General features: G+C 38.0%; 1 protein-coding gene across 4 annotated transcripts in view; it reads left to right on the top strand.

The window, feature by feature from the left end:
• Positions 1 to 26,726, top strand: part of ATG2B (autophagy related 2B) — an 83,520-nt gene extending 56,794 nt beyond the window's left edge. For 3 of the 4 annotated variants that reach the window (XM_005562166.5, XM_005562164.5, XM_005562163.4), the window contains 13 exons: positions 1,329 to 1,531; positions 2,436 to 2,662; positions 3,653 to 3,761; positions 4,999 to 5,193; positions 6,154 to 6,255; positions 12,410 to 12,488; positions 12,806 to 13,013; positions 15,879 to 15,948; positions 16,283 to 16,365; positions 17,027 to 17,148; positions 17,371 to 17,525; positions 18,155 to 18,304; positions 21,978 to 26,726. In XM_005562166.5, the coding sequence (XP_005562223.2) occupies positions 1,329 to 1,531; positions 2,436 to 2,662; positions 3,653 to 3,761; positions 4,999 to 5,193; positions 6,154 to 6,255; positions 12,410 to 12,488; positions 12,806 to 13,013; positions 15,879 to 15,948; positions 16,283 to 16,365; positions 17,027 to 17,148; positions 17,371 to 17,525; positions 18,155 to 18,304; positions 21,978 to 22,208 (1,934 nt within the window). In that variant the 3' untranslated portion in view covers positions 22,209 to 26,726. Of the gene's footprint in view, positions 1 to 1,328; positions 1,532 to 2,435; positions 2,663 to 3,652; positions 3,762 to 4,998; positions 5,194 to 6,153; positions 6,256 to 12,409; positions 12,489 to 12,805; positions 13,014 to 15,878; positions 15,949 to 16,282; positions 16,366 to 17,026; positions 17,149 to 17,370; positions 17,526 to 18,154; positions 18,305 to 21,977 lie in introns of those variants that run through there. The other variant, XR_012416098.1, reaches the window with a different exon arrangement.
• The last annotated feature ends 1,261 nt before the right edge of the window (positions 26,727 to 27,987 follow it).

Below are 27,987 nucleotides of genomic sequence, written 5' to 3'. Positions count from 1 at the left end.
TAGAGCAAGATTCTGTCTCAAAAATAAATAAATAAATAAATAAATTTATATATGTATTTATATTATATTTGTGTGTGTGTATATATATGTATATATATTAGCAGCTACCTTAATTACATGGGAAAGAATATTTAGTGTTTATTTACTGGGTGGCTTCAATATACAAGATTCTGTACTAGGCCCTGGGTACCTGTAAGGATGAGTAATTCTGAGGTACTGCTGTAGAAGAATTTGAAATCTAATCTGTGAATCTCTTAAAGCCAAAATGTATCTTGATTCAGCTTAGTGTTCTCAGCCCCATCACAGTGTTTGGTTTTAATGAATGAATGGGGAAAGAATGAGTATGAGTGACTCTTAATATGTAATATAAACATATTAAAATATACGCTGATATACAGATTTTGGTGCACATGTAATCTTTCACGATAGCTGCCTAAGATTAGGTGTCCAGTTTGGGTATCCCAGGCCCCAGGTAGTGGTCTTCTTTTCTTACTTGAATCGCTGTCTCCTCTGCCACCTAATGCTTGCTCAACAGCTATTCTTCTCTCCCCTCAGCAAGGCTCTGCTAAATGTAACCAGTTTTCCCTCCCATTGTAATATCGTCCAAGAAGTTTCTTCCAGAGCTCCGCCCATAGGACAGAATTGTCAAAGGTGAAATCCTGGCTAAAGCAAAACTCCACTCAACACTAACTAGCAACTGCTGAAGTCCTGAGCTTCCCCAACGCCAACTAACTGAGAGGAAACTGTCTTTATGACATTGCCATTTCAAATGTATCATTAATCTTTTTATTAGTTTTTTTTTTGTTTGTTTTGTTTGTTTTGTTTTTTTTTGACAAGGTCTTGCTCTGTCACCCAGGCTGAACTGCAGTGGTGTGATATCAGCTCACTGCAACCTCCGCCTCCCGGGTTCAAACGATTCTGCTACCTCAGCCTCCCAGGTACCTGGGACTGCAGGTGTGCGCCACTGTGCCCAGCTAAATTTTGTATTTTTAGTAGAGACGGGGTTTCATCATGTTGGCCAGGCTGATCTCTTAACTCCTGACCTCAGGCGATCCACCCACCTCGGCCTCCTAAAGAACTGGGATTATAGGCTGAGCCCCCATGCCTGGCCTATTAGTGGTTTTTGATGTATTTCTGACTCTTGTAGAGGTGTTTTGGTTCATGTTACTTAAGCTGTCTTTAAGCCTCAGATTCATAGACTTATTTTAAGAAATAAATGAGATATTGCAGATAAAAGCACACAACATATATCTGACACATGGTTAAAATGCTTGTTGTTGTTGTTGATATTTCAAAGTGTGCCAAAATGTTGTAATCTTTTTATCTAGGTGTTTTGGATGAAAAATCTCAAATTCAGGAGCCATGTTGTTCAGACCTCTTCCTGTTTCCTGATGAGAGTGGGAATGTATCCCAGGAGCCCGGCCCCAACTATGCCTCATTCTCTCACCATTTCATCAGTGATGCAATGACAGGCATACCTACTGAGAATGATGACTTTTGCATTCTTTTTGCACCAAAAGCAGCCATGCAGGTAATAAATTAATAACATTATTGAAGTCTTGAATGGTGTTACAAATTGGATTGACCAAAGGGGTACCTGGAGAAAATTCTGTTGATTTTGTCAATTCTTTATAGTTCAGAATTACTTTGTTTTTTTAATATACTATTGACAGTTTGTAAATGGTTACTGTACTTTACTATTTCTGTGACACATCTAGAGACTCAGAGAAGAATGTTATTTGCAAAATTTCCAACATAGATTATTGAACTCCAGATTTTTTATGTAGTAAGATGACTCTTCAAGGATCGTGAAATTAAATGGCAGAAGGATCTGCTGCACAGAATTGCTAGTCCAAGAATTGGAAAAGATAAGATGTGGTTTGTGTGAAGGCTGATGGTTGGGGTGTGTTTGTGTGTATGTATAGATATAGGGGTGTGTGTGTGTGTATTTGGAAGGTTTCCAGGAATTGTCCAGTTGGTGACTGTATTTGTCTACTAAATTCTGAGAACCTTCTGGTTAAATTTTTAAAAATCCAAACAATCAAACTCAGGATAAACCTGTTATTAAAAACATGGTAATATCATCTGTGTGTTGAAATTTGTTAACTTTTGGTTTGCAGTATTGACTTTAAACAACAAAAAAAATACCCACACACTAAATTTTTGCTTTTTTATTATCAAACAAGTAGTGAAAGCAGAATTGTAAACCATAAAAAATCCTTGTGGAGTGGTTTACGTGGAACAAAGAGAGTTTATTTTATGGTTAATGAAGCAGAATATCTTTGTGATGACTAGTGTCAGTAACCAGCATGTTATTTTATATATTGGAATTATTAAAAAGAATGTAGAAGCAAGAATGCCCCTTGAGATGCGCAGCATAATCAGTTCTTTCTAATTAGAAAAGAGAGTATGTGTTACCTGTTTGTTTATTTTAGGAGAAGGAAGAGGAACCAGTTATAAAAATCATGGTTGATGATGCAATTGTGATAAGAGACAATTATTTCAGTCTGCCTGTTAAGAAGACCGATACGAGCAAAGCCCCCTTACACTTTCCCATTCCTGTGGTTCGCTATGTGGTGAAGGAGGTCTCTCTTGTCTGGCATCTTTATGGAGGAAAGGATTTTGGAACAGTCCCTCCCACTTCTCCGGCTAAAAGTTATATGTAAGTTAATTACTATATAAGTTTATTTGGCAGACCAATATATTCTTTTCATAGAAAAATAAATAGAATTTTCCATTTCCCCTTTAGAGAGAAAAAAATAGAATTTATCGTTTTAAGAATTATTAATAAAGTAGTATTAAAAACTGTAATTTAAATGTCACTCTTACAGTTTTCCAATTGTGAACTTATTTGTATTATTTGTATTTTTACTAAAATGTTGACTTTCGTCATTTTCATTCAGCAGAAATTTTCAGGTATCTACCATGTACTTACTTCACAAAAATAAGTAAGTCCTGTGAGTCATGTGAGTGACAGAGGGCAGTGAAATGCAAGAAGTATGTCAGGAGGCGGGGCCCGGGCAAACCCTGTCCCCAGCATCCAGCAGGGCACTGAGCAGAGAGTCAGTGGTCATTGAGCGCCTGTGAGACAAGTGCAGTGTGCCGGTCGCTGGGAGAGAATCAGGTGGACAGAATCTGTGTAGGGGACAGACTTCCTTGTTGAGGTGGGGCATGGCATGGAGGCTGCATGGAGCAGTAACATTTGACACAATGGTTCAGCAACTTTTTCTACTTAAAAGTGATTTTAAAACACATCGAACTTTACTATAATTATTTTGTGTATTAGTTGGGATTCCAAGGACTTGTGCTCTGACTATAAAGGGTTTCCAAAGTGACAAGAAGCTTATAAGGAGGTCTTATTTCTAAGTGTATCCTGTGATATGGATTCCAGCATCATGATTAGCTTTTCTGGTAGTTTTGAGTATTTAGCAAGCAGATGATTACTCTAATGACAATAATAAAATGTGTGTTTTCAATGTCTCCACAGTAAAGAAGATATGGTTTTGGTTTCTAGTAATTTGTGGCAGTGTTCTGATAGCTCTGTACTCTTACTTTGTCTTTCATCTTATCATTTTCCTTAATGTGATTCATTGACTTTCTTTGAATATTCCTTTAACAAAAGGGTTTTTTTTGTTGTTGTTGCTCATTTTAGTAGTCCGCACAGTTCGCCTTCTCACACACCCACAAGACATGGACGTAATACAGTATGTGGGGGAAAGGGAAGAAACCATGACTTTTTAATGGAAATACAGCTCAGCAAGGTAAGATGGCATTTGAAAGGAAAAATCCACTTAAGTAGGACATTGCGGGGGGTTCTTTTGTTATCCCCCACCATGTAGTCTTGAGCCTTAAGTCCCAACCCTTTGGATTGGAAAAGTGCAAGGATCTTGTATAAAACTCTTACCTCTTTTTCATTCTCAAATGTTCTAAGAAGACTGAGGTGTTTTTCTTTTATTTTTGTTTGCCTGGGCTACCTGTAGAGCAGTGGTTCTCAGAGTTGAGCAAGCTCAGAATCCCCTGGAGGGCTTATTAAAACGCAGGTTTCTGGACTCCACCCCAGAGTTTCTGATTCAGGAAGTCTGAGGTAGGGTCAGACTGAGGAGATGCCGCCCTAGAGCATCTGTCTGGGAAAGCCTGTGTTTGGACAGTGCATCTGGCAGGTCCTTTGTGAATGACTAGAGACCAGTAGGGCCAGACCACTGATGGCATCACATGCATTTAATTCTACCAGCTTGTCTGAGATTGTACCAAGTGTCATATTTTAGGATAGTTAGCATAGCAATATTGTAGTGATGACAATTCCATGTATTTAATCATATCTGTGCCTCCTTTTGGAACTTGAACCCTGCCTCTGTTGATTCATTCTAAAGCAGTTTCATAGGTATACAAGATAATAATTTTATGTCTTATTCCTACTGAGAATTTTCCTTGGAAATAAGGGATTTTACCAAGGTCAAATAAGAAATGTTAGTCAAGCTTCTCTGTGTATGGTAGGGTCCACATAGTCCCCCTTATCCACAGGCATACATGGTAATAGTCTCAGTGGATGCCTGAAACTGCAGATAGTACTGAACTTTATGTATACTGTGTTTTTTCCTATTTATACATACCTAAGGTAAAGTTTAATTTCTAAGTTAGGCACAGTAAGAGGTTAACAATAATGAATCATAAAATAGAACAGTTATAACAGTATACTACAATAAAAGTTATGTAAAAGGTGTTTCTCTTGGTCTCAAAATACTGTAATATTTTTGGACCTCAGTTGACCATTGGTAACAGACTGTGTAAAGCAAAACCTTGGACAAGCAGGGAGCACTGTAGATTAATAAATGAGTGAACAAGTGAAGGAATGTCATGTTGTTGATTTTTTTGAAGGTGGAATCGTAAGCTGAGGTAGAATTCAAAGGAAAGATGAGTGATATTTTGCATTTTAAAGAGAAAATACAGTTTAATAAAATGTAAAGAATTGTTCTACATTCGTTCTCCTTATCTGTTAAGGTGAAGTTTCAGCATGAAGTCTACCCCCCATGCAAACCTGACTGTGATTCCAGCCTCTCGGAACACCCAGTCTCCCGGCAGGTGTTCATTGTTCAGGATCTTGAGATTCGAGATCGTTTGGCAACATCACAAATGAATAAATTTTTATACCTGTATTGTAGTAAAGAAATGCCTCGAAAAGCTCACTCCAACATGGTAAGAGTAAACCTCATTGTTTTGTTATGTTAGTTTTGGAAACGTGTTTTTATTATATCTAACTGTAGGAGAGTTAAAGTAGGGAAAATTACTAGATATCTTTTCTCATTTTAATGTGGAAAATCCCTTTTGAATGTATTGCTTAAAGTTTTATGTTTAAAAAATTATTTTGTATGTCACTTCTAGGGTCCATTAACTCTAATTGCTAATAAATTGATATCTGAGGGAAACTAGAAGTCCCTAGTGATCTATACAAAATATGTAGTATTGCTGAAGGTGTTCCAGATTTCTAACACTCTTTACATCTTGGTAAGGTAGAAATGATTCATTCAGGACTTTGGAGGTCCTTCATAGAATTTGCTTTTGGAATATGGGCCTATGGTTAGCTTCAGGGTTTCAGTAAACTCCTGTTACTAAGTACAATATTATCCATCTGCAATTTTTCCTCTAAAAGAGAGTCTATATCTTTAAGCAGTTCCCCTCCCCCCCCCCATCCCCGACAGCGTCTCACTCCGTAACCCAGGCTGGAGTGCAGATCATGGCTCAATGTAGCCTCAACCTCCTGGGCTCAAACTTCCTCCCATTCAACCTCCTGAGTAGCTGGGACTACAGGCATGCACCACCATGCCTGGCTAATTTTTTGTTTTTTGTGGAGATGGGGTTTTTGTATGTTTCACAGGCTGGTCTGGAACTCCTGAACTCAAGTAATCCTCCCACCTTGGCCTCCCAAAGTGTTGAGATTACCAGCATGAGCCATCGTGCCCAGCCTTTAATCAGATTATTGATAGGGGCATGTGACCCAAAAATGTTTGATTCAGTCTTTTAAGAAAAGAGGGTGAACAATTCCTCTTTTTCTCATACAGTATAGGAATAGGAATTTTTCTTTTTTTTCTCATTTTTAAAGAGAAGAAGGTCATCATATTATTGTGGAAAAATGCTATTCTCTTTCTTACCTTGTAGTTGACAGTGAAAGCCTTACATGTGTGTCCAGAATCTGGCAGGTCCCCACAGGAGTGCTGCTTGAGAGTGTCGCTGATGCCGCTCCGCCTCAATATTGACCAGGTTTGTAGCATAAGCGCGATTCCTGCTGTTACAGTTAGATATAGACTGCATGTTCAGAATAAGGGAATTGCAATGTTTATCATTATTGAACTTTTATAGCGGTTACATACTTAAAGCAAACTTCTGATAAAGAATAGGGCAAGTTCATTAGATGTTTGGAATCTGAACTGTGGGTGAGTAAACATCATTAGATGTTATTCCCCAGTCTCCTACTCATGGTGTGATGTAGACCTTAATACCTGCTTCTTGTTCTCTAATCCTTAAGTACTGTACTCCCAGTTCAGATATGCATATATTTTCAGAGTGTATTAGAGGATTCCCTGATGAATTGAATGCTGCTCTGTCTTCATTGAAGCATCTGGAAGAGAATTCTTTCTGTGCTGGGCAAAATGAGAAATGAGTAAATTGGTATACATAAAGAAGTCAGAAACAACAGAGATTTAGACTTTCCCTAAAAAAAAATTGGGATTGGGCACAGTGAAATCCACTTTCCCATATTCTAGCAGGCATCCCAACAAATTCTGGACTTTGCTTTGACCCAGAGAGCTGTTTAAAACATAGCTGGTACCTCTTCCAGAAACTTTTTCCCAAGATGTATGAAAATAGGATGCTTAGCCAAGGTATAGTAATATCATGGCGAGAAGCATGGGTTTGGAGTCAGACCTGGGTTCCAGTCTTAGTTCTGTAGCTTTTACTAAGTTGTATGGCTTTGGGTAAGTTACTTAACAGCTCCAAGCCTTAGTTCCTTCATTGATAAAATGGAAGAAGTAGTAATACGTGTATCATAATGCTTTTAAAATGAAGTTTAAATAAATCAGTGTGTGAAAAACATTAGTTGGGTGCCTGACACACTAGGTTAGGGATCAGTAATGTTAACTGTTGTTAGTTAATAATAACATAGCATATGATAACTGCAGTTTTTATGTTATGATAACATAAATGGAGTTTTTAACTAATCTGCTTTGAAATAACAAAACCCTCTTGACAGAAATTGTGTTGATATGAGCTCAGGTTTCAAAGTAGAGTATTTATTTGTGGAGTGGATGTTATTAATTTGCTTAAATAGTACTGATTGAATAATGTTCATTAGTTGTTTAAATAAAACTTGAATAAAAGCACGTAACAAGTATTTCAAGAATGAGCTTAAAATAGTGTTTATAAACAAAAAATAGGCACTGTCTTAGAGAAAATGTACTGTGAAGTACAGAAGCTTAGCATAGCTCTACATTAATGCTTATAGCCTCTGAGCTAGATTAGACTTGCCAGTCAGTACTTAAGGTTTATGTTTTATCATTATGAAAAGAAGATATTTTGATATCCATACTTTAACTAAATGTATCCATATATTGATTGGTCTAGTGGAAATACAATGAAATATTTGTGGGAAAATTGATCTGTGGAAATCGCCAGTGTGAACAAGACTTTGAGTAAGATACATCTTTCTGGCATGACTTTACCAAACTTAGGAAATCCAATTTTCTTTCTTTTTTTTTCCCCTGACAGTGTCTCACTCTGTCACCCAGGCTGGAGTGTAGATCATGGCTCACCGTAGCCTTGACCTCCTGGGCTCAAACTGTCCTCCCACCTCAGACTCCTGAATAGCTGGGATTACAGATGCATACCACCATGTCCAGCTAATTTTCTATTTTTATTTTTTTGTAGAGACATGGTCCCATTATGTTGCCCAGACTGGTCTTGAACTCCTGGGCTCAAGTAATCGTCCCACCTTGGCCTCCCAAAGTGCTGGGATTATAGGCATAAGCCACTGTGCCCGCCCTAATTTTCTTTAATAGACTTTTAATTTAATATTGAACATAATTTCTTATTTAGAACTATAAGGCATTATGATTTTAAAGTGGGGAGTTATTAATCTTAGAACCATCAGGGAAATCAATTTTATGACTATCCTGAGGAAGAATGAGAAATAATTCATTAAGACATAAAAGCTAGGAAAAAAGCCACACTACAAATATGTAAGTGTTAATAAGCTATATCACCTAACACAAAAATTCTTTTTAGTTTGCCTCTTTTAAGATTGCTATACCATATTTTGGGATAGTAAATGGTCATCTGAGTAGAAAACCAAATATTTTTGTTTATTTTTTCTTGTGAAAACAAATCAGTTGGTGAATGATAATGCTTTGAGTATTATTTTTCTAACCAAGCACATCCCCACTTACTCATCTTAATTGAATCATGTGAAGTATGAAAGCAACACATTATTCTTTCATGTTTTGGAAAAAGCTGCATTGCTATTGAAGTTAAGTGCAACTGCTTCCAAAGCTCAGTGTTCCCATAGGGCAGGCAATAAGCATTGCAGACGGAATGAGTCCCATCTGGTGGATAAGTGGATGATGGAGGTCATACAACTAGTTTGAGATTCAAAATAGGAAGGGGGCCAGATTTCCTGACTCTGCTAGCCTGTTGTCCATTTTAGTTTTGTACTGCCGGGAACTCTGCAGGGAAAGTGTATCAATTCATTCAAAACCATTTGGTGAATACCTACCTTGTCCTAGGTTTTATGCTAGGATGCTGGGGATACAAAGATGAATAAGACATCTCTCTCTTCAAGGATGTCTTTATAGAAGACTGACATAAAGAGAGAGTTTTGATGTGCTGTGATTGAGTACAAGTGATACAGATAGGCATGGGATGGTATGCCTGACCAGAAGACGGCTCTTAACCTAGACTGGGAGTTTGGAAGGGTGAGGGATGCTCAGGAAAGGCTTTCTGGAGGTGGTGACATTCAAGGTGAATCTTAAGGAGTGTAGTGGAGCTAGGCAGGTGAAGATTTTTGTAAAGGTACCAAAAGCCTTATTCTGATTGTGGACTGGGATTGGGAGACCATTCTAGTAAATAAGATAAGTAAGTGCTCAACCCAGGCTGTATAGGATGAACACAGAGCACCAGTTTGCACAATTGTGTTTTTCATCATCATTGCTTCCTTGATTGTGACATTAAAAGGAATTCTTTTAACACTGTAAGTCATAGTGCAGTATTAATATCATGTATCATAGGATCTTCAAACTAGACATATTTTACAGTCAAAGTTTAGCATAAACAAGTTTTTAAAGTTTTAAAAAATTGATTGCATTGAGGTATAATTTACATATACTAAAATGCACAGCTTTTAAGTGTTCAGTGGAGGTTTCACAGATTTACACATTTGAGTAGCTACTACCCCAGTTGAGATATAGAACATTTTCCATACCCTGAAGACTCCACTCATGTCCCTTCGTAGCTCATCTTCACCATCCCAAAGTGACTACTAACTGATCTTTTGGTCACCATAGATTAGTTGTCTCCTGTTCTGCAACTTCATGTAAATGGAATTGTACTTGACTTCCTGTACTTACCCTTAAGTCTTTGAGATCCATCCATGTTGTAGCATGTATCCACATTCATTTTTATTGCTGAGTAGGATTTCACTGTGGATATACCACAGTTTATCTGTTTACCTGCTGGTTCACATTGAGGTTGCTGCATGGTTTTGGGTCTCAGGAATAAAGCTGTTAGGAAATTTATGTAGAAGTCTTTTTATGGGCATATGTTTTCATTTATCTTGGTTGAATAAATACACATGTAAGAGTAGAATTTCTGGGTCATAAGATAGGTGTATGCTGAGCTATCTTAAGAAGCTGCCAAACAGCTCTTCACAGTGGCTGCTGCATGGCACATTCCCACCAATAGCCATGAGAGCTGCGGCTGCTTCATAGCCTTGCCAAACTTGGTATTGTCGTTTTTAAAATTTGAGCTGGTATGCTTTGTGTACACTGTGGTTTTAAATGGAATCTCCCTGATAACAGGTGATGCTGAACATCTTTTCATGTGCGTATTAGCCATTTGTGTATTTTCTTTTGTGTTTGTGAAGTGTCTGTGTCTTGCTAGTTTTAAAATTGGGTTGTTTGGGTTGGGTGCGGGTTACTCATGCTTGTAATCTCACCACTTTGGGAGGCCAAGGCAGGAGGATTGCGTGAGCCTAGAAGTTCAAGATCAGCCTGGGCAACATAGTGAGATTTTGTTTCTACAAAAAATAGAAAAAAAATTAGCCAGGCATGGTGGTGCCTGCCTATATTCCCAGCTTCTCAGGAGGCTGAAGTGGGAGGATTGCTTGAACTCAGGAGGTGGAGGCTGCAGTGAGCCATGATCACACTACTGTACTCCAGTCTGGGTGACAGAGCGAGACCCCCATCTGTAAAATAAAATAAAATAAAATTGAGTTGTTGATCTTACTGATTTGTAAAGAGTTCAGCATATATACTAAAATCAAAAAATTTTGAGAACATTTTAAAAAGCTGGTGATTAGCATCTCTTTATCTGTTGTTTTGTGCATTTGTGGTGAAAAATGAGTAGAAACTATTGTCTCTTTGGTTTCCCCCCCTTTTTTTTCTTAAAGAGCAAATTGATACTTGAACATTTGCTGGTTTTTTTGAAGGTAATCATGGAGTCCCACCATTTATGGCATTAAAATATCACCATCTAGTGGCCAAAGAATAGTATTTTATGTGCTGTTAAACTGTAAACATGTAATCTTTGGTAAAATAGGAATTATATATATTAAATGCGTATAGTGGAAATAATATATAAAATACATACATGAATATATATGTAAAGCATAACAATATAATGAACAATTCATGAACCCACTACCCTGCTTCAGAACCAGAATATTTCCACTACTGTCGAAACCACCTGCTTGCTCTGCAGTCCATTGCTTAGTCTCCCATATGCATGTTACTTAGAGTATCCTTCTCATTTGCATCATTTGTACTTCTGAGATATGTGATCAGTAGACAGAGCTTTTGGAATTGTCAAACTGTATTGGTGTGCCACCACATATTTTGACCCTTCACATTGCATTTTGGCACAGTATTAATGTTTTGTGTTAGTTTAGGTTTTTTTTTTTTTTTTTTTGGAGACAGTGTCTCGCACTATTGCCCGGGCTGGAGTGCAGTGGTGCAATTTCTGCTCACTGCAGCTTCTGCCTCCCAGGTTCAAGTGATTCTCTTGCCTCAGCCTCCTGAGTAGCTGGGATTACAGGCGCCTGCCACCATGCCTGGCTAATTTTTTGTGTTTTTAGTAGACATGGGATTTCACTGTGTTGGCCAGGCCGGTCTTAAACTCCTGACCTCATGATCTGCCTGCCTCAGCCTCCCAAAGTGTTGGGATTACAGGTGTGAACACCGCACTCAGCCAGTTTAGGATTTTTTTTTAAATGAAAGAAAAGAATAAGATCAGGCTTAGGCATGTATACAAATATATCCTCAAAGATATATTTGTCAGTTTGAGTGAGATAGGCAAAACGAAGCTGCCAATAATGGGCAAATATGGCATGTACATACAATGTGAAGATGGAGCCATGCAGTTTTTGTTTGTAATTATGTAATTTCAGGAGAGACCACACTGAATGGATTATTTTGATTATTTTGAATATCATGTTCAATGATGAAATGTATTAAGGCAGTATAATGTATGATAAAAGCAGAAGTAAGTCATTTGAAACTTTGAAGACACTTAAAAGTGTACACATGGTGAAACCCCGTCTCTACTGAAAATGCAAAAAATTAGCCGGGCGTGGTGGCGGGCGCCTGTAGTCCCAGCTACTCGGGAGGCTGAGGCAGGAGAATGGCATGAACCCGGGAGGCGGAGCTTGCAGTGAGCCAAGATCGCGCCACTGCGCTCCAGCCTGGGCAACAGCCAGAATCCAGCCTGTGCAACAAAGCCAGACTCCATCTCAAAAAAAAAAAAAAAAAAAAATGTCCAGCACATGATTGTTGGTAATATTATCACCACAATGCAGAATGAGAGCTAGTGCCAAGAGTGAGAGTGCTCCATTTCTAAAAAAACTCAAGTGTACTTTGATTTAGTCCTTTTTACCTTTGTAATCTTTAACTTCTGTCTGTCAGTTTTCATACCTATAAATTAATTTCCTCATAGAGTTATGAGAATTAAAAGGGAAGTGTGTATCTGTGTGTGCGTGTATGTGGTCTGGGGAAGAATAGGAATAATGACTGGCATAGAGAAGGGATTCAGTAAATTGTAGCTATATTTGAACAATGAGTAAAATATATGAGTTTAAGATACTTTGTTTCATAGTTTTAGAAATAGGTGATTTTTTTTCTTCCTTAGTTAAAATTACATCTCTTAATTTTAGGATGCCTTGTTCTTCCTGAAGGATTTCTTCACAAGTCTTTCTACAGAAGTAGAGCTTCAAATGACTCCAGATCCAGAAGGTATTAAATATGTATAGTTTGAAAAGGCTATACCAAGTACTTGGATTGATTTTGATTGTTATGAGGCTTTTTTGAGACTGTACTTATAATATTTATTCCCACTTATGTAAATGTGTTCTGTGTTTATTTTTGTTGATTTTTGCGAATGCTGTTTATATAAAAGTAATAATTTAAAAGGTGAAAGCAAATTTTCTCTGTAACAAGAATCGTATTTTGATTAAATAAAATGTAGGAAAACAAATTAGATCAAGTTTGATTTAAATGGTTGCTCAGAAGAAGCATATCTAATTTTTCAAACATGCACATTACATTTTCAGTTAAAAAGTCTCCTGGAGCTGATGTCACCTGCAGTTTGCCAAGGCATTTGAGTACCTCAAAGGAGCCAAATCTAGTTATTTCTTTCCCTGGGCCAAAACAACCTTCCCAGAATGATAGTGCCAATTCAGTGGAAGTGGTGAATGGCACGGAAGAGAAGAACTTCTCTGCTGAAGAAGCATCTTTTAGGGATCAGCCTGTGTTTTTTAGGTAACTAATTTAGTTTTAATAGCAAATGAAGTTATTTTAGACTTTTGAAGATTGTTCTGTGATGTGTGTGCTGGTAATCGTGAGGTTCCATCAGCTTTTCTTTGCACTGCCAAATCATCAGCTGGTGTATTTATCTGTATGTGGTCTCCATCTAATTGCATCCCCCTTATTTGCACATAGTAACCTGGTTCAAAATTCATCTCTCTTTCGATTCCCTGGCAGGAATTTCCTTTTCTTCTAGCTTCTTCCTTCTTTCTCTCCTCTGTCCCCTCTTTCCAGCAGTGTTATGGCGTGTTTGTACCAGACCAATAGGATATCCTTTTGCTTTTTTTCCTTTACGTATCTCAACCTGGCTATACCTGTCTGTCTTTTCCTTTGTGGGGATTTTCTACCTATTTTCTCTGTCAGCCCTTCCCAGTCGTTGTGTGTCTTTCCTGACCCTTCCCTCCCCGCTCAGTGGGCACTATTGGGGTACCCAGGTCCCCAGTGCTGCTGCCGTCAGCTGTGACTGCTGCCCAGTGGCTGGGCCAGCTTGAACACAGCACACTGCAGTTTCCTCATCTCCAGACCTGTTCATTCTTCTCGTCTTCTTTCTTTTCCAGCCCTTGATGGTAGGGATGGTGGCTTGGCCTTATGGGAAAGAGAAGGGATTGAAGATCAGTGCCCCCTTGTTATGAGGAACAGTTACATCTTCCCTGATTTTCTGTGCCGCTTTCTCACACATCCCAGGTTCCTGATTTCTCTCTTTCTCTCTAGGTTCTGAAGTTAGACTTTAGGTATGGGCCAAAGTCAGCAGTATTACTACTTGGAAGGGTTGTCACGTTTTAAATATTTTGCATAGTGATGAAAATAGGTAGAAAAAATGGAATCTGATAATTGGAAAGATCTTGGAATAGATGATTTCTGGTGGTTCTAAATCTTTCCACCACCAAAGGAAGGACCTTTTAAAATTAATTTCCTACATTGATCCTTTTATTTTTACAAAAACATATATCTTAAGTGATAATTTGCATTCTTATTTTATTAGTCACATTTATAAACTGCCAATTTGATTTTTGTAAACATAGGCCTGAAAGCAAAGAATTTTGCCTTTTTCTTTTTTTTTTTAGCCCAAAGGAAGTTGGGTTGCTCATATATTTAGGTTTAAAAAGTACACAAGCCCTATACTTACTTAAGTAAATGTTTATTTTTTCCATTAGACTATTTAAAATATTGAGAATCGCTTATAGATTTTCATTTGTACTCTCAAAGGCTCCTAATCAGTGCCATAGTCCAAATTACACACCTTACAAATGAGTAAGTGAATGCCCAGAGAGATGAGTTGACTTTCTCAAGACCACAGTTAGTGGCCAAGGAACAACTAGAACACAGATCTTCTTATCCCCAATCCAGAAAATCCAGTACAGTTTTTAGTGATGTCATGAGAGCCCCCTTCCTCCAAACATTTATTCATTTTACAGATGTTTATTGAGCACTTTTAACTGTATGCCAGGTTTTGATCTAGGCACAAATGAACAAAGTAGAGAAAATATTTAATTGAAATTACAAATAATTAAAATAAATAGTTTGTCCTATTAATATGTGCCATGGAGAAAACAAAGAGTGAGAAAGGAGAGCATTGAGAGGGCACTGGCCAGACAGCCAGATGGAGCTGAGTACTCAGGGGACAGGCGTGACCTGAGGCCCGAGACTTCTTGTAGTGATTGGTGTAAATATAGCATCTCCATTTTGTTGTAGGCAAAGTGGACTTTGGTGAGATGGCTTAGGATGTAACCACCACCATTAATTCTATGGGAAAACTGTGTTTCAAGTTCCAAACATTGTTTGCAGCCAACTTTTGGAAGCCGGATCATTTTGTTAGATGTGTATCATCAGTATACAACCAGCCCTCTATATCTACGAATTCCACATCTGAGAGTCAACCAAAATATTAATGAAAAATGACAATAAAAATAATACAAATTAAAAATACAAGAACGATTTGCACAGCATTTATGTTGTATTAGATATCATAAGTAATCTAGAAATGATTTAGAGTATATGAGAGGATATGTGTGGCATATATGCAAATACTATCCCATTGTATATAAGGGACTTGCACATCAAGGGGTTTGATATCCATAAGGACCCTGGAAGCAGTCCCCTTCAGAAACCAAGGGACAGCTGTATAATTATAATTTCATTCTCACACTGTTCCCTGTATCTGCTTGTCGATATTCTGTTTACTTAGAAGCGTTAGTTTCAAGGATTCTCACAACATTTAACAATGTAGGTGGCATTTTAACAATTTCTGAAGACTGAACAGCAGAGAGTTTAAGTGACTGGTCCACAATTGCATCTCATAGATGAACCTGGGGTTCATGCCAGGATTGCTAGCACTTCTTCACCAGACAGTCAAAATAATTCCTTAGGCTTTCTCTTTTTATTTCTTGGTAATGACTATCTGGTTTAATCTTGAGGGTTACTTTTATTAATTTGTTCTTTGAATGAATTGAGAATATATATAGGAATAAATTTTTTTGTAAGTGTACATTATTTCATAAACTGAGAAAAGTTTTCTATTACATTTTATTTTTGCATTCTTTTTTATTTTTATTTTCCCACAAGATATACAGACATAACTAAGAAAAGCTTTTTGTGAGAAACGCAAATATAATAATATATGAACGATTGACATCTGTTTAATTGTTGTATTAAGAAAAGATAGAGCTAAAAGACATTCTCTCTTATTTAGTTCTTAAGATATTTACATGATTAATTTTGTGGTTTTGTTTTTATTCTCCAATTGAACAAATTAATGTATATCTAATTTCACCTATTAGTAATTGTAAATGTAAATAACTCCCCTCCTTCTTTTATCTTCAGAGAATTTAGATTCACGTCAGAAGTTCCCATTCGACTTGATTATCATGGCAAACATGTATCAATGGATCAGGTTGGGAAACTCTACAAATATACTCTACAAAATTATCTTATGTTTCTCTAATGAACTTGTTTTTATTTTTAACTTTGCTTTGTCATAGTTTATATATATGTTTGAAATGAAGTGCAAGGTTTTTAAATTTAATTGGTTTTAATGTAAATACTCAAGTACCATGAGTAAAACTTGGTATAAATTGGGTCATATGTATTGTAAAATATATATTTTTGCTGTAAATATTTTGTTTTAGTCTCAATAACGACTACTGCTTTGACTTTCAAAATAACAATGATTTTAGATGTTGAGTCTCCTAATTTACAGGTTAATTTGGCCTTTTTAAATTTTGAAGGGTACGCTAGCTGGGATTTTGATTGGTTTGGCTCAGTTAAACTGCTCTGAACTAAAGCTCAAGAGGCTTTCCTATCGACATGGGTAAGTGAATTTATTCTATGAAGCTTTAAGTGAAGTTACCAAAGTTAGTTTCCAACAAATTTAAAAACTGAGTTTTCTTAGCAAGCATACACAATTTTATAGTATTTTAGAGAGCTCATTTTTGGAGAACTCTTACAGATTTAGGCACTGATTTCTATTCTGAGGGATTAGAAGTAGTTTGAAAAGAGTTATATTTGGAAAAAACAGTTATAGTTTAGGATATTTTAAATAATTTTCTAAGGTTGTAAATTAGCTTATTCAGTGAACAGATTGGAAGTTCACAAGGTAGTAGTGGTTCTTAGTAGCAATTATTGGCAGTTTAGAAACTTTGGGTTAATCCTATGCCAAAGCCTTAGATGTTCAAGAAATAAGAACAGTGGGAAGACACACTATTACCTGAGTCTTGTAGAAATTATTAACATTAGAATTGGATTTTATATATATGTGTGTGTGTGTATGTATATGTATATTTAGAGAAATTCAGGTTGTGAGTTAAATGCATGATTTATATTTCTTTTTGTTTTGAAAAATGTTTTGCTATTTTTGAAGCATCTGTAATATTTGTCCTTATAATTTGTAGATTTTAAGTAAAAACTCTCAAACTAATCTATGTCTATAAATGTATTTCTCCTTTTGACATACTAATAATCATTTGCCCTAGTTTACTAGGTGTTGACAAATTATTCTCATATGCAATCACTGAGTGGCTTAATGACATTAAGAAGAACCAGCTGCCTGGAATCCTGGGAGGTGTTGGGCCTATGCATTCACTAGTACAATTAGGTGAGTTTCCTTTTTTTTTAATCAAAAGATAAGTTATTTTTTCAGATCAGTAATTCTTACCCTTTGAGAATTTATGTGAGGACCATCAGTCTAGAAAACTCACATATGTACTCGTACACACAAAACTTTACCTCCAGTTTTAGGAGTTAAAAACGCCAGGCTTAGAATGATTGAAAGGTCTGAACTCCCTCACTGATGTTGGTTTTGTGTTGACTGTTCTAGTACAAGGCCTAAAGGACTTGGTCTGGCTCCCAATAGAGCAGTACCGGAAGGACGGCCGCATTGTCAGAGGGTTTCAGAGAGGCGCTGCTTCCTTTGGTACCTCGACAGCAATGGCTGCTCTAGAACTCACAAACAGAATGGTTCAAACCATACAGGTATCTTTCCTTAGACTGCCTTAGTCTATCCAAAAAGAGCCATTGTGAAATGGTTGGGTCCTTTTGTTTTTAAAACAATACTGTGAAAATATACAAAATGTGAGTAGATACTTTATTTGTAATGATTTAATGTCATGCTTGTTTTATTGCTTAAATGTTTAGTGTTAAATAATTAGAATAAAGCAGTGGAATACAGTGTCAGATTTGTTTGCATGTTTCAGGTAAATTGTAAACATTAAGTTAGCAGAGGATTTATTTCACCATATTTGTATGAAAGGATCATAGCTAAGTTTGAAGAAGGCGTTGTAGATTAAACAGAAGTATTGAAGGTCATTCTAGTAAGTATTAAGCTCCATAGACTGATGTGGAAATGTTGAGTGTTCTCAGTGAACAGAGGAGGGGCTAAAAATTTACCTCAATCCAGGTGTTAGTTCTTAGTTTATACTTTTATGTTCTTGTTATAAAAGTCATCAATTCTTGTGGTAAAGAATTCAGATATGCAGAAGTGTCTCCATTAGGGCTTATGAGTTCCTCTCCTCTTCCTCACTCCCTGTAGGAAGTGCTCTGCTGGTCCCTAACTCTTCAGACTTTCTTCTAATTCATTTCTTCCTTTTGACAAAATGATCCAGGCAGCTGCAGAGACTGCTTATGATATGGTGTCTCCTGGTACCCTTTCTATCGAGCCCAAGAAGACCAAAAGGTTTCCTCATCACCGGTTAGCCCACCAGCCAGTAGACCTGAGGGAAGGTGTGGCCAAGGCCTACAGTGTTGTGAAAGAGGTAATTGAATACTTGGGTGGACACATCAGAACCCGTCTTTGTGCTTTCCCAACTTTCACCTAGAGCATTTAATGGCTTAAATTTATTCTGTAGAAATCCCTGGGAGCGGAATGGCAACTGCTGCTAATAACATGTGCCCACATCTGTGTGAAGTGATGGAAAAGGGCCAGTCTGGGACCAGTAGGCTTGCAGGAAGACTGGTGATTGTGTGGGTGGACGGATTCTCTCTCTTCACCTGCAGAAGCACTCAGGGAGTGATAGAAACAAATGCCGTGTGTTCGCTGTCTAGGTTTAACACACTTATGCTCTGCCCTGCTTGCTTCAGATGTGCTTAAGAACTAGAACTTTTCAGATGAATCTCCCACCCTGATCCTATTGCCATGCCTTCGCTATGCTGAGCATGGAACATATGTTTTTATATAGTTTTATTATATAAGTATGTATTCATAAGCAAAACATACTAGTGTTTATGTTTTAAAAGTTTCCATAAATGGTGTTATGTGTCTCATTCTGCATCTTATTTCTTTCAAGACAGATCCATGTTAATCTTAATCCATGTAGGTCTAATTTCAACAGTTTTATGGTATTTCACTATATGAATATATCATAATTTATTTATTTTCCTGTTGGGGAACATTCAGTTTCCATTTTTTCCCCTAAAACACCACTATGGGGAGTGCTCATTTAACTGTCTTTTTGTTCATATGTACAATAAATTATTTAGGGTGCAACTGGGGAGTAACTGTTGGAATCTTGAGATTTATTAAGCATTGCTGATTTGCTCTCTGACACAGTTGTGCCAGCGAACTCTGTTTTTTTTTTCTGGGTGTTGTCAGGGTCATTCCTTGGCATACTCTTTTTGACATTCTTTTTAATATGACATAAGGGAGTTTGAGGTCATTTGACTTATGATTTGTGTTTTAGGATTTCATGAAAGATATTTTTCTCAGTCATATTCTAACAACAGTCAGACGTGCCTAGGACGGTCTTTTACTTGAGAAAAGTAGCCTCTGTGGTCCCAAACGGCAGGAAGTCCACGAAGGTAGGGCCCCAAGAAATGTATTAGTGGATAAATAAAGGTAAGACCAATGGTCAGCTTGGAAAAAAAGATTTACTGGGGAGAATAAAGAGATAATTACCAGTCAGACTTGCTCCTATAGATGTCAGGATTGGGCCAACTATCAATAGGTTAAAATTAGATCTGTGAAACAGACACTGGGGTTAGTAAGGGCAGTGGGCAGTAAGATGTAATAGCAGTTTGATATTTAGCAACTTGTGAAATGGTTGCCTGATTTAATCTATATTAATTTTAAAATAAATGTGTGCTTACTTTGTGCCAAATGTATAATAATCGCCATTAGAGATAGGCGATATTTCTAATTCACAGATGAGGAAATGGGTTCCGCCAGACAGTGGCCTCCCCCAAGTACCACAGTGAGAAGGGAGTGGAGCCAGGATTGGAACTGGGTATTTGGGTTTAAAGTGTAGTTCTCTTTCTCTAAGTTGTCACTAGGAAGAATGAGGGAAGGGAGGGTGAGATTAGTAAGTGTGAATTGAGATGGTAGGATGTGCTTGTTTGGACTTACTCTGGATTCTCTATTAAAGTTAAAAAAAAAAGTTCCTAAGTGGCAATTGGTATTTCTTTTCCATTTTAGATGTCAGTAAGTCAAAGATGAAGAGAAAATGCCATTTGTGTGTCATAGATAGGCTCATCTTTTAGATCAGACGTTGGCAGACTAGGCTGCAGGGCAGACCTGGCCATGCCTCTTTTGTATGGGCCTTTGAGCTAATAATAATGGTATTTACAATTTTAAAGGATTGTAAAACAAAACAAAAAAACAAAAAATAAGTAACAGAGACCATGGCCCACAAATACCTTCTATGTGGCCCTTACAGAAAAAGTATGTCAACTCCTACTTCCGTAGTTTTATTTGGTGGTAGTCAGGCACTTATGAAGGTGGTAGCAGGAATTATTTATTGAACACTTACTGTCTTCCAAACTCTGTCAAGCTCTTGAGATGAATTATTCTAACAATCACCATAGGAGGAAGGCAACATTTTAATTTCCTGTTTAAATGACTGGTCACACAGCTAACTAATAGGACTGAGATTGGAATTTGCTTCTGTTGTCTGCAAACGTAGTGGTGGTCAGCCTCGTACTGTACTCATCTACTCCTGTTTATCTCGGGTGGCATAGGGAGGAGAGCTGGTGGAGACGGGAGGGAGATGGTGCAGTGAAATGTACAATTTGTAAACATTTTCTTTGTTGTGCTCATGGTTTCTCATTGGCTATTTTCTAGATAGTTTTTAAAGTAGTACTTATTATTTCTTTGAGTTTTTCTGGACATCCTTTTTTTTTTTTTTTTTGAGACGGAGTCTCGCTCTGTCACCCAGGCTAGAGTGCAGTGGCGTGATCTTGGCTCTCTGCAAGCTCTGCCTCCTGAGTTCATTCTCCTGCCTCTGCCTCCCGAGTAGCTGGGACTGTAGGCACCCACCACCACGCCCAGCTAGTTTTGTGTATTTTTAGTAGAGACACGGTTTCAACGTGTGTTAGCCAGGATGGCCTTGATCTCCTGACCTCGTGATCACCTGCCTCAGCCTCCCAAATTGCTGGGATTATAGGTGTGAGTGACCGCACCCGGCCTTCTAGACATCTTTTTTTTTGCTCTGTGGTATTACATGTTTTTGCCAGATGTACTGGGTAGATAGGACACTCTTGTTAACTTGCCAAAATGATGGCTAGATTCTGGGTTAGGACAAGGTCCTTGATTTCCCTGGAGAATTCAAAGTTCCTTTATGCTGTCCCCATCACTGAAGCTGTCACAATAATATAATGATAATAATAATAATAATGTAATAATAATAATAATGGAATATTGCTTTGAGTTCCCTAGGGATTTCTGAGTTAGATAAATGGTAAAGATTCAGAAGGCACGTGAAGTTTTACCACATTGGTTTGACCTACATGTTTGTATATTCAGCTTCAAAGCTTAGCAGTCATTATTAGCATAGAGACTGAGTAAACAAAAAGAAAGCTTAACAATCATCATTATTTTATTGTTATATATTGTGAGAAAGATAGAAAATGCTGTTGAAGTTTTGTTGAGAATTATTAAACATGTTCCTGCTTTTTGTTCTCAGAATTCGCTAATCCGATAAAATGTTCTATTTAGCTTTTTATCGTAATTGAATTTTCCATTTTTTTTCCTAATACATAGCCAGTAATTTAAAACAAATTAAGTAATTTCCCAAAGCTTAATAGAATTAGGTGTTTTTATGTTGAATCAAAGGGAACTATCACCATATTTCTTTAGTGAGTGTATTCAAGAAGCTTTGTTTGCCAAGTTTAACTGGAGTGATTAATAGTACCAGCAAAGCCCGTATTTCTGTCTTCCCAATGCGAAATTTTAGTTTACCTACATTTTCCACACGCTAGTGTCACAATAAAATACTAAATCATAATTGCCTCTTTTCCTTATAGTTAGAAGTCTGTCATTAAAAATAATCCTGGGTTATCAAAAAGCATGGCAGTTTTGTTGTTTTTTTTTTGTCTGGTTACAAACATAATGTTGATTACCTGCTTTAAAAGTGCGTACTGCAGGATAGCTTGGAGAGTTTTTCGACCAGAGTTTGTTCACTGCCCTCCTCTCTCCTACCTCCCACCTCTATGCAGGGAATCACAGACACGGCTCAGACCATTTATGAAACTGCGGCTCGAGAACACGAGAGCAGAGGGGTGACTGGTGCCGTAGGCGAGGTTCTGCGCCAGATTCCTCCGGCAGTGGTGAAACCTCTGATCGTTGCCACAGAAGCAACGTCAAACGTGCTGGGTGGCATGAGAAACCAAATTAGGCCGGATGTCCGGCAAGACGAGTCACAGAAATGGCGCCACGGGGATGACTGATGGCTCGGAACTGACAGCGTGAAGATAAGGAGAGTGGAACCAGGAGCTCAGCGTCCCAACGGCAGCTTCAGAGGAAGCTTGTTTAATTTTATTATGCTCATCTCAGGAACAAAAGCATTTTTTAGTTAAATAATTTAATGTCAAAACAACATGCAACCAAAAACTTCTGACATTTAGTGCTAGTTGATACTTGCCTATAGAAATGTTTGGTGGCTGGTGTCAAAGTTCCTTAAAGCATTTGCTGCCAAGTTAGTGGAAGGCTCACTTTTGTTAAATGACTGTAATTCTCCTTGTTACCAACGAGATCATTGGAAGCCGCCTTCTAAGACACTCTTTGTGTAGCTCTGTGGAGTGAGTTTTCTTAAGGTTTCAAAAGAATCACAGCTTCAAAACTTTAATTGAAAATGAGAGACAGAAGCCACAGGGGAAGCAAAGCAAATAGGATTTTTAATATACATATCAGTGTGGAAAAATAACCTATTCTGTTGAATTTAGTGTTCATGCACTTGAAAACAACATTATTTCCATTTACTCTGAAAATCCTTCTGTGGGGGTTTGAGAAGGTGGATGTTGCAGACATGTTCTGTTGTGTTGCACTTTATCCTGTGTGTGTGTGTGTTTCGATTAATTCAAGTTGTGTGCTGTATTTCTTGTATAATTTACGAAGTTACACAAAATACAAAGAGCAGTAAACTTGTCTGAAAGTTTTTGGCAAAGGAAAGTAACTTAAATGTAATAGCTTCCTTTAAGAGTACAGGAAAATATGCATTCTATAATGAAGTGGGGCCCATGTAATTGTTTATATTTTCAGTTTTAAGCAGCTATAGTGCAAGCTTGTTAGGAATGCGTGGAAGAGGAGATTAGAAGTGATTTTTCCTCTTTTAAAGGTAAACAAAAATTCTTCAAATATGCCCTAGTTAACTATTTCAGCGTACCATTTTTACTTGGTTAACAGTGTACATTTTGATAACCTATCAGGAGTGAATAAAGTATTTTTATTTAAAGGCGATATTGTTTTATGCTTCCATGAATATTTTGCTTTTCTTAGAGCATATTCCTAGGTGCAGCACCATGATTTACCACAAGATAATTGGGAATACTTTCTCAAAATTGATTTTGCTTAATATCAGGTAAATCATTACCTAGGAGTAAGAGGGAAATTGTTCTCAATTCCTGACTTTGGATTGATCCAGCAGAAAGAAAAGGTGGAACTTTGTGTACATCCACTGTTTAAAGTTGCATGACGTGACTTCCTGTTTCCTAAAGTTGGGGGAATATCATTGAATTTCGATTTCAGAACTGCATGTCAATTTGGGACTTGGAAAATGAAGTTAAGTCAATTTCATTCTCTAAATTTTCTAAGCAGGAAAGCAATGTAAACCAAAAATCAAAATGTTTAGAATTTGTAAAAATGGGGTTATATAGCTTTTAATTTTAGTTTCCTTTTTACTGCCCAAAAAACTTAAAAAGACAACAGCGTAATCACCTGTTTAAGCACTATGGGACCATCTGCTATTCAGTTCTGGGTAGAGCCTGGTCCTGGAGACACACTAACAGGAAGGCGTGCTGTGTTACCGGGAAGGTGCCTCTGGCCGTGGGGTGCGTTCTCACCACCCCACTCAGATGCCAGCATTCTCCATTTGCCCTTAATAAGGAAGCTTGCTATGTGTGTTAACCCAGTTATGATTAGTCAAACTGGAAGACACTTGATCAAACTTAAAATTGTAAAATCTCTCTAACTTTTAAATATACTTTCCGTATTTATACTTAAGTTCAGTTAACTACAGTATGGAGACAAATAATTATTCTCTTCTTTGCACCCTGAGTTGCAAACAAATTAAGTTTACAAATCTCATTTAAACATATATCTTTATAATGTAACCTCTATGGTTCTTTCTTTGTTCTGCCCTCCTGCGCCTGCTGTTGATATAATCATTTTGGGAACAGAAACATTGTGTCTCAAAAAGATTCATTGTCAGTTCAGCCAAGATGTTCTTTACCTGAGATTCTGGAAGGATGTTTATCTATATCTGAACACTTCTACATTATTAAATGTCCTTAAGTTTTTTCTTTTTTACAAGTGTCTTTTCAAACTTTTGTGTTGTGATGACACAGCAGAAAGAGTGTGGCTAGAATCCGTGGTTTGCCACATCTGCAGCTTGCCAAAGGATGACTTGTCCAGTACGCCTGATCCCTGTAAGCCTCAGCATCCCTCCCGGTAAACAGAGGGTTTTTTACGACAAAGCCCAAGGCGGAGTTTTGGATGATTAGTCCATGTGTGCGTGTGAGAATGATTGCATGTGGCGTCATGCTTTGTACAGAGCCTCAGACCACTGGGCCTTGTCCAGTGAGAGTCCTCTCTCTGGTGACATCACACACGGAGCAGCCAGAGGCCACCGTAGATCTCAGATCTCAGAGCAATACTTTTCTGAACTGCCACTGTGCCTGCGTGGTTGGGTTTGGTGTCATGCTTCTGATGAGAGTAGATCACGCGTGTCCACCAGTGATACGTTGAGTCCTTACAGTTGCCCCCCCCATGGAGTTCCATAAGCAGCTCCATCGAGATCTGTCAGCAAGTTGCAGGACCCCACAATGTTCTGGCACGTTAAGACCACCTGACATCACGAGTAGAGAGGCAGCTGAGGCCACAGCCATGTCTTCCTCTTGAATGGAGCTAACTTGGAACCCCCCATTTTCCCTTCCTGTCTGCCCGCCACTGAACATTGTCCTTTAGATAACTCAATGTTTCTTCTAGATGTCATAGCAATAGACTTTCACTTTCATGAAGTTTGGGTACAATTTGGATTCTCAAGTACATATATTTATCAATATTTTTATAAGGCAAAGTTCACTTAAAAAATCTTTCCAAGTAGCAGTGTGCCTAAGATGGCAACATACTAAAAACCAGTGTTTCCTGCTCCTGTTGTATGTCACTTTTCAAGCCGATTGAAACATTTCTGGCTTGTAGGGCATTACTTTTTAACCATCTCCTTTATAAACAGTGTTCTGTAGGTTTGGTGTCTTTGTTCAGTTCCAAAAAATGTCCAGACAACTGTGTCTGCCCCTGCAGAGGCTGCTCATCCAAAGGCAGCGTGTGCCGCTGCCACCGGAACGCAGACAGCAGGGGAGCCGAATTCTAAAGCAGCGACTTAAAATGAGGAATCCACAATGACACTAAAAGGTTTCAGGAATGACTAATCATTGTCTTAACGGTAACTCAGATTTTTGATGTATAAACAGCTGTGTGACTTGGCGTCTGAGAGATCGCTCTGCTTTGCTTTGCTTCAGAGTTCTTGCACCCGCATCCTCAGAACCGTGGGGCATGGTGGGCTCTGACCAGCGCTCCCCTTCTGTTTTCCTTCACTACTTTTGACCTACTTAAGACTTCAGAGAGAATGTCCTTCAGGTTCTTTTCTCCATCAAGTTCTTTAAGTTCTTTGAAAGGAAGGGACTGTGCAAACACAAAGTGATATTCTTTTGTATCTGCAAATGCATCAGCTGGACATACCAATTGGTATCAAATAGAATAAAATGAAATACAAATTTTTGAGTCTTAGGTTAAAAAGGAAAGTTACTTGTATAGTTTATAGATAATGAAGGAAAAAGATTTCTTCTTTTTCATTGCAGGAAATCTTGTTTACTGGAAGATAGAGTCACTGTTTTCATATAAGACAAATAGTGCTTTAATGCCAACTTATTTTTATCTCAACATTTTCAGGATCATGCTAGGCACACTGCCTCCTTGAATAGGCATTATATGCACAGCTGCAAGTCAGCCAATTTTTTTTATTCAGAAGTATTTTCCCCCCCATTATAGTGCCTGCATATCTGAGGTACAAAAAGCATTCAACACACTACCATAATAGGCTTCTTTGGGGATGAGAAATTTGAGTCTCAACAACTCAGAATTTGAAATGTCAGCGTTTTTGGTAAACGTAGGTGTTAGAGGTATATTTTGCTTTCCTACAATTGTTGGGCCCTTGATTCCAAGCATGTTGCTTCATAGGAAGCACCAGAGTGCCATCTGCTGTATTTTAAGAGATTGTAAATGTCATCTCAGCTGGCTCAGTTATATCTCTAATGTCCCGGGTAGCAGCCCTTCCCTCTAAAAACATGTTTACTTTGCTGTTTCACTTGTATTTTGTGTATACGAAATGGCAGCTTCCGATTTCTAGTTGGATTTGTCTTGCATTGTTTGTATAACTTGCTGGTCACCCAGGGCTATTTGCTTTTTCACTGAGAAATTTGGTAGGGGTGTCTAGTTCAGCTTTTATGTTGATCCATCCTAACTTATTTTAGACATTGAATTTATCTCACCGCAAGTAAAAGAACGTATGTGTATTGACTGTCTTTGCTAAGTTTCCTAATTTTTCCTAATTATGGCAAGTATGGATGTGAATAAGAACACTGATGCTGTACAAATATTTTTGTGGAAATGTACCATGTTAATGTGACTATTTAAATAATACGAAAATAAGAATACTCTTGAAGAAAAAATTAAAATATTTACTCTTTGGATTTTGCTTTAAACACTCTTGTCTTTCACCAAGAAGTGTTCCCAGAACTTGTGTAAAACACTTTTTGGGGTGGGGATGTACAAATGTGTCAGACTTTGTGATTGGGAAATGATGTGCCAATGCCCTGGATGTTTCTGATAGCAGATCTCGGGTCTGTCTGCTACTGATTTCTGAGCTGTATGGAGTTTTAACAGTTCTTCCTCCCTCCTCGCTTTGGATTTTGGTCCCTCTGTTAGTTACCCTATCCCTGCAATATGGACTTGGTGGCAAACACATCTCCTAGTTTGATCTCACAAAACTGATAACTATTTGGAGGAGTATTTTTGCTTGTGAAGGAAATATTTAAAAGACATACTTATTTTTATTTTATTTATTGTTTCAGATGGAGTTTTGCTCTTGTTGCCCAGGCTGGAGTACAATGGAGCAATCTCAGCTCACTGCAGCCTCCGCCTCCTGGGTTCAAGCGATTCTCTTGCCTCAGCCTCCTGAGTAGTTGGGATTACAGGCACCTGCCACCACGCCCAGCTAATTTTTTGTATTTTTAGTAGAGACGAGGTTTCACCATGTTGGCCAGGCTGACCTCAGCCTTGTCTTGAACTCTTGACCTCAGCCTCCCAAAGTGCTGGGATTACAGGCATGAGCCACTGTGCCCGGCCAGACATACTTATTTTTAAAGGCAATTTACTTTAAAAGATTTTGTTGTGACAGATGTCACTAACATCCACTTTGAACAATTAGGGAAAAATGACAAGTCACACTTCACACATGGCTTTTGTTGAAGAGAGGGATGGGGACAGTTGTGAGATGCTCACTGTGTGCCAAGTATCTGAGCCCCCGCTCAGAGGCAGTTTAACTAGAGTGCCTGTTTTGCAGATGAGGAGACAGGTTCAGAGAGGTCAAGAAACTTGCTCACCATCACATGGTTTGACTCCCAGACCTCATGCTCTTCCCAGGACTTCTTTTAAGAAAAGCTTGGAGCAGTTACCTAACTTAGCAAAATCTCTTCACTAATTGTAAAACCACAGAATTTTGCGAGAAGATTGAGATTAAAGGCTCTTAGAATATTTGAGCAAGAAAGTGATGTGCTTGATCTCTTCCCAGCGTCTCCAGCCCTTCTCCCCTCTTCTGGCTGTGCTTAGCCACCCTAGCGGTTCCGTTCTGCATGCCCGTGAGCAGGGGTTAGCTCCACCTGGCAGATTTCTTTCTGTAAATGCTGCACCGCAGGCCACAGGCAACACTGATTAAAGCAAAATCTCAGAATG

The sequence above is a fragment of the Macaca fascicularis genome, chromosome 7 (assembly GCF_037993035.2).
Source record: "Macaca fascicularis isolate 582-1 chromosome 7, T2T-MFA8v1.1".
NCBI lineage: Eukaryota > Metazoa > Chordata > Mammalia > Primates > Cercopithecidae > Macaca > Macaca fascicularis.
Note: the sequence above shows the minus strand (reverse complement) of the source record. Positions and strands in the feature narration are given on the sequence as shown.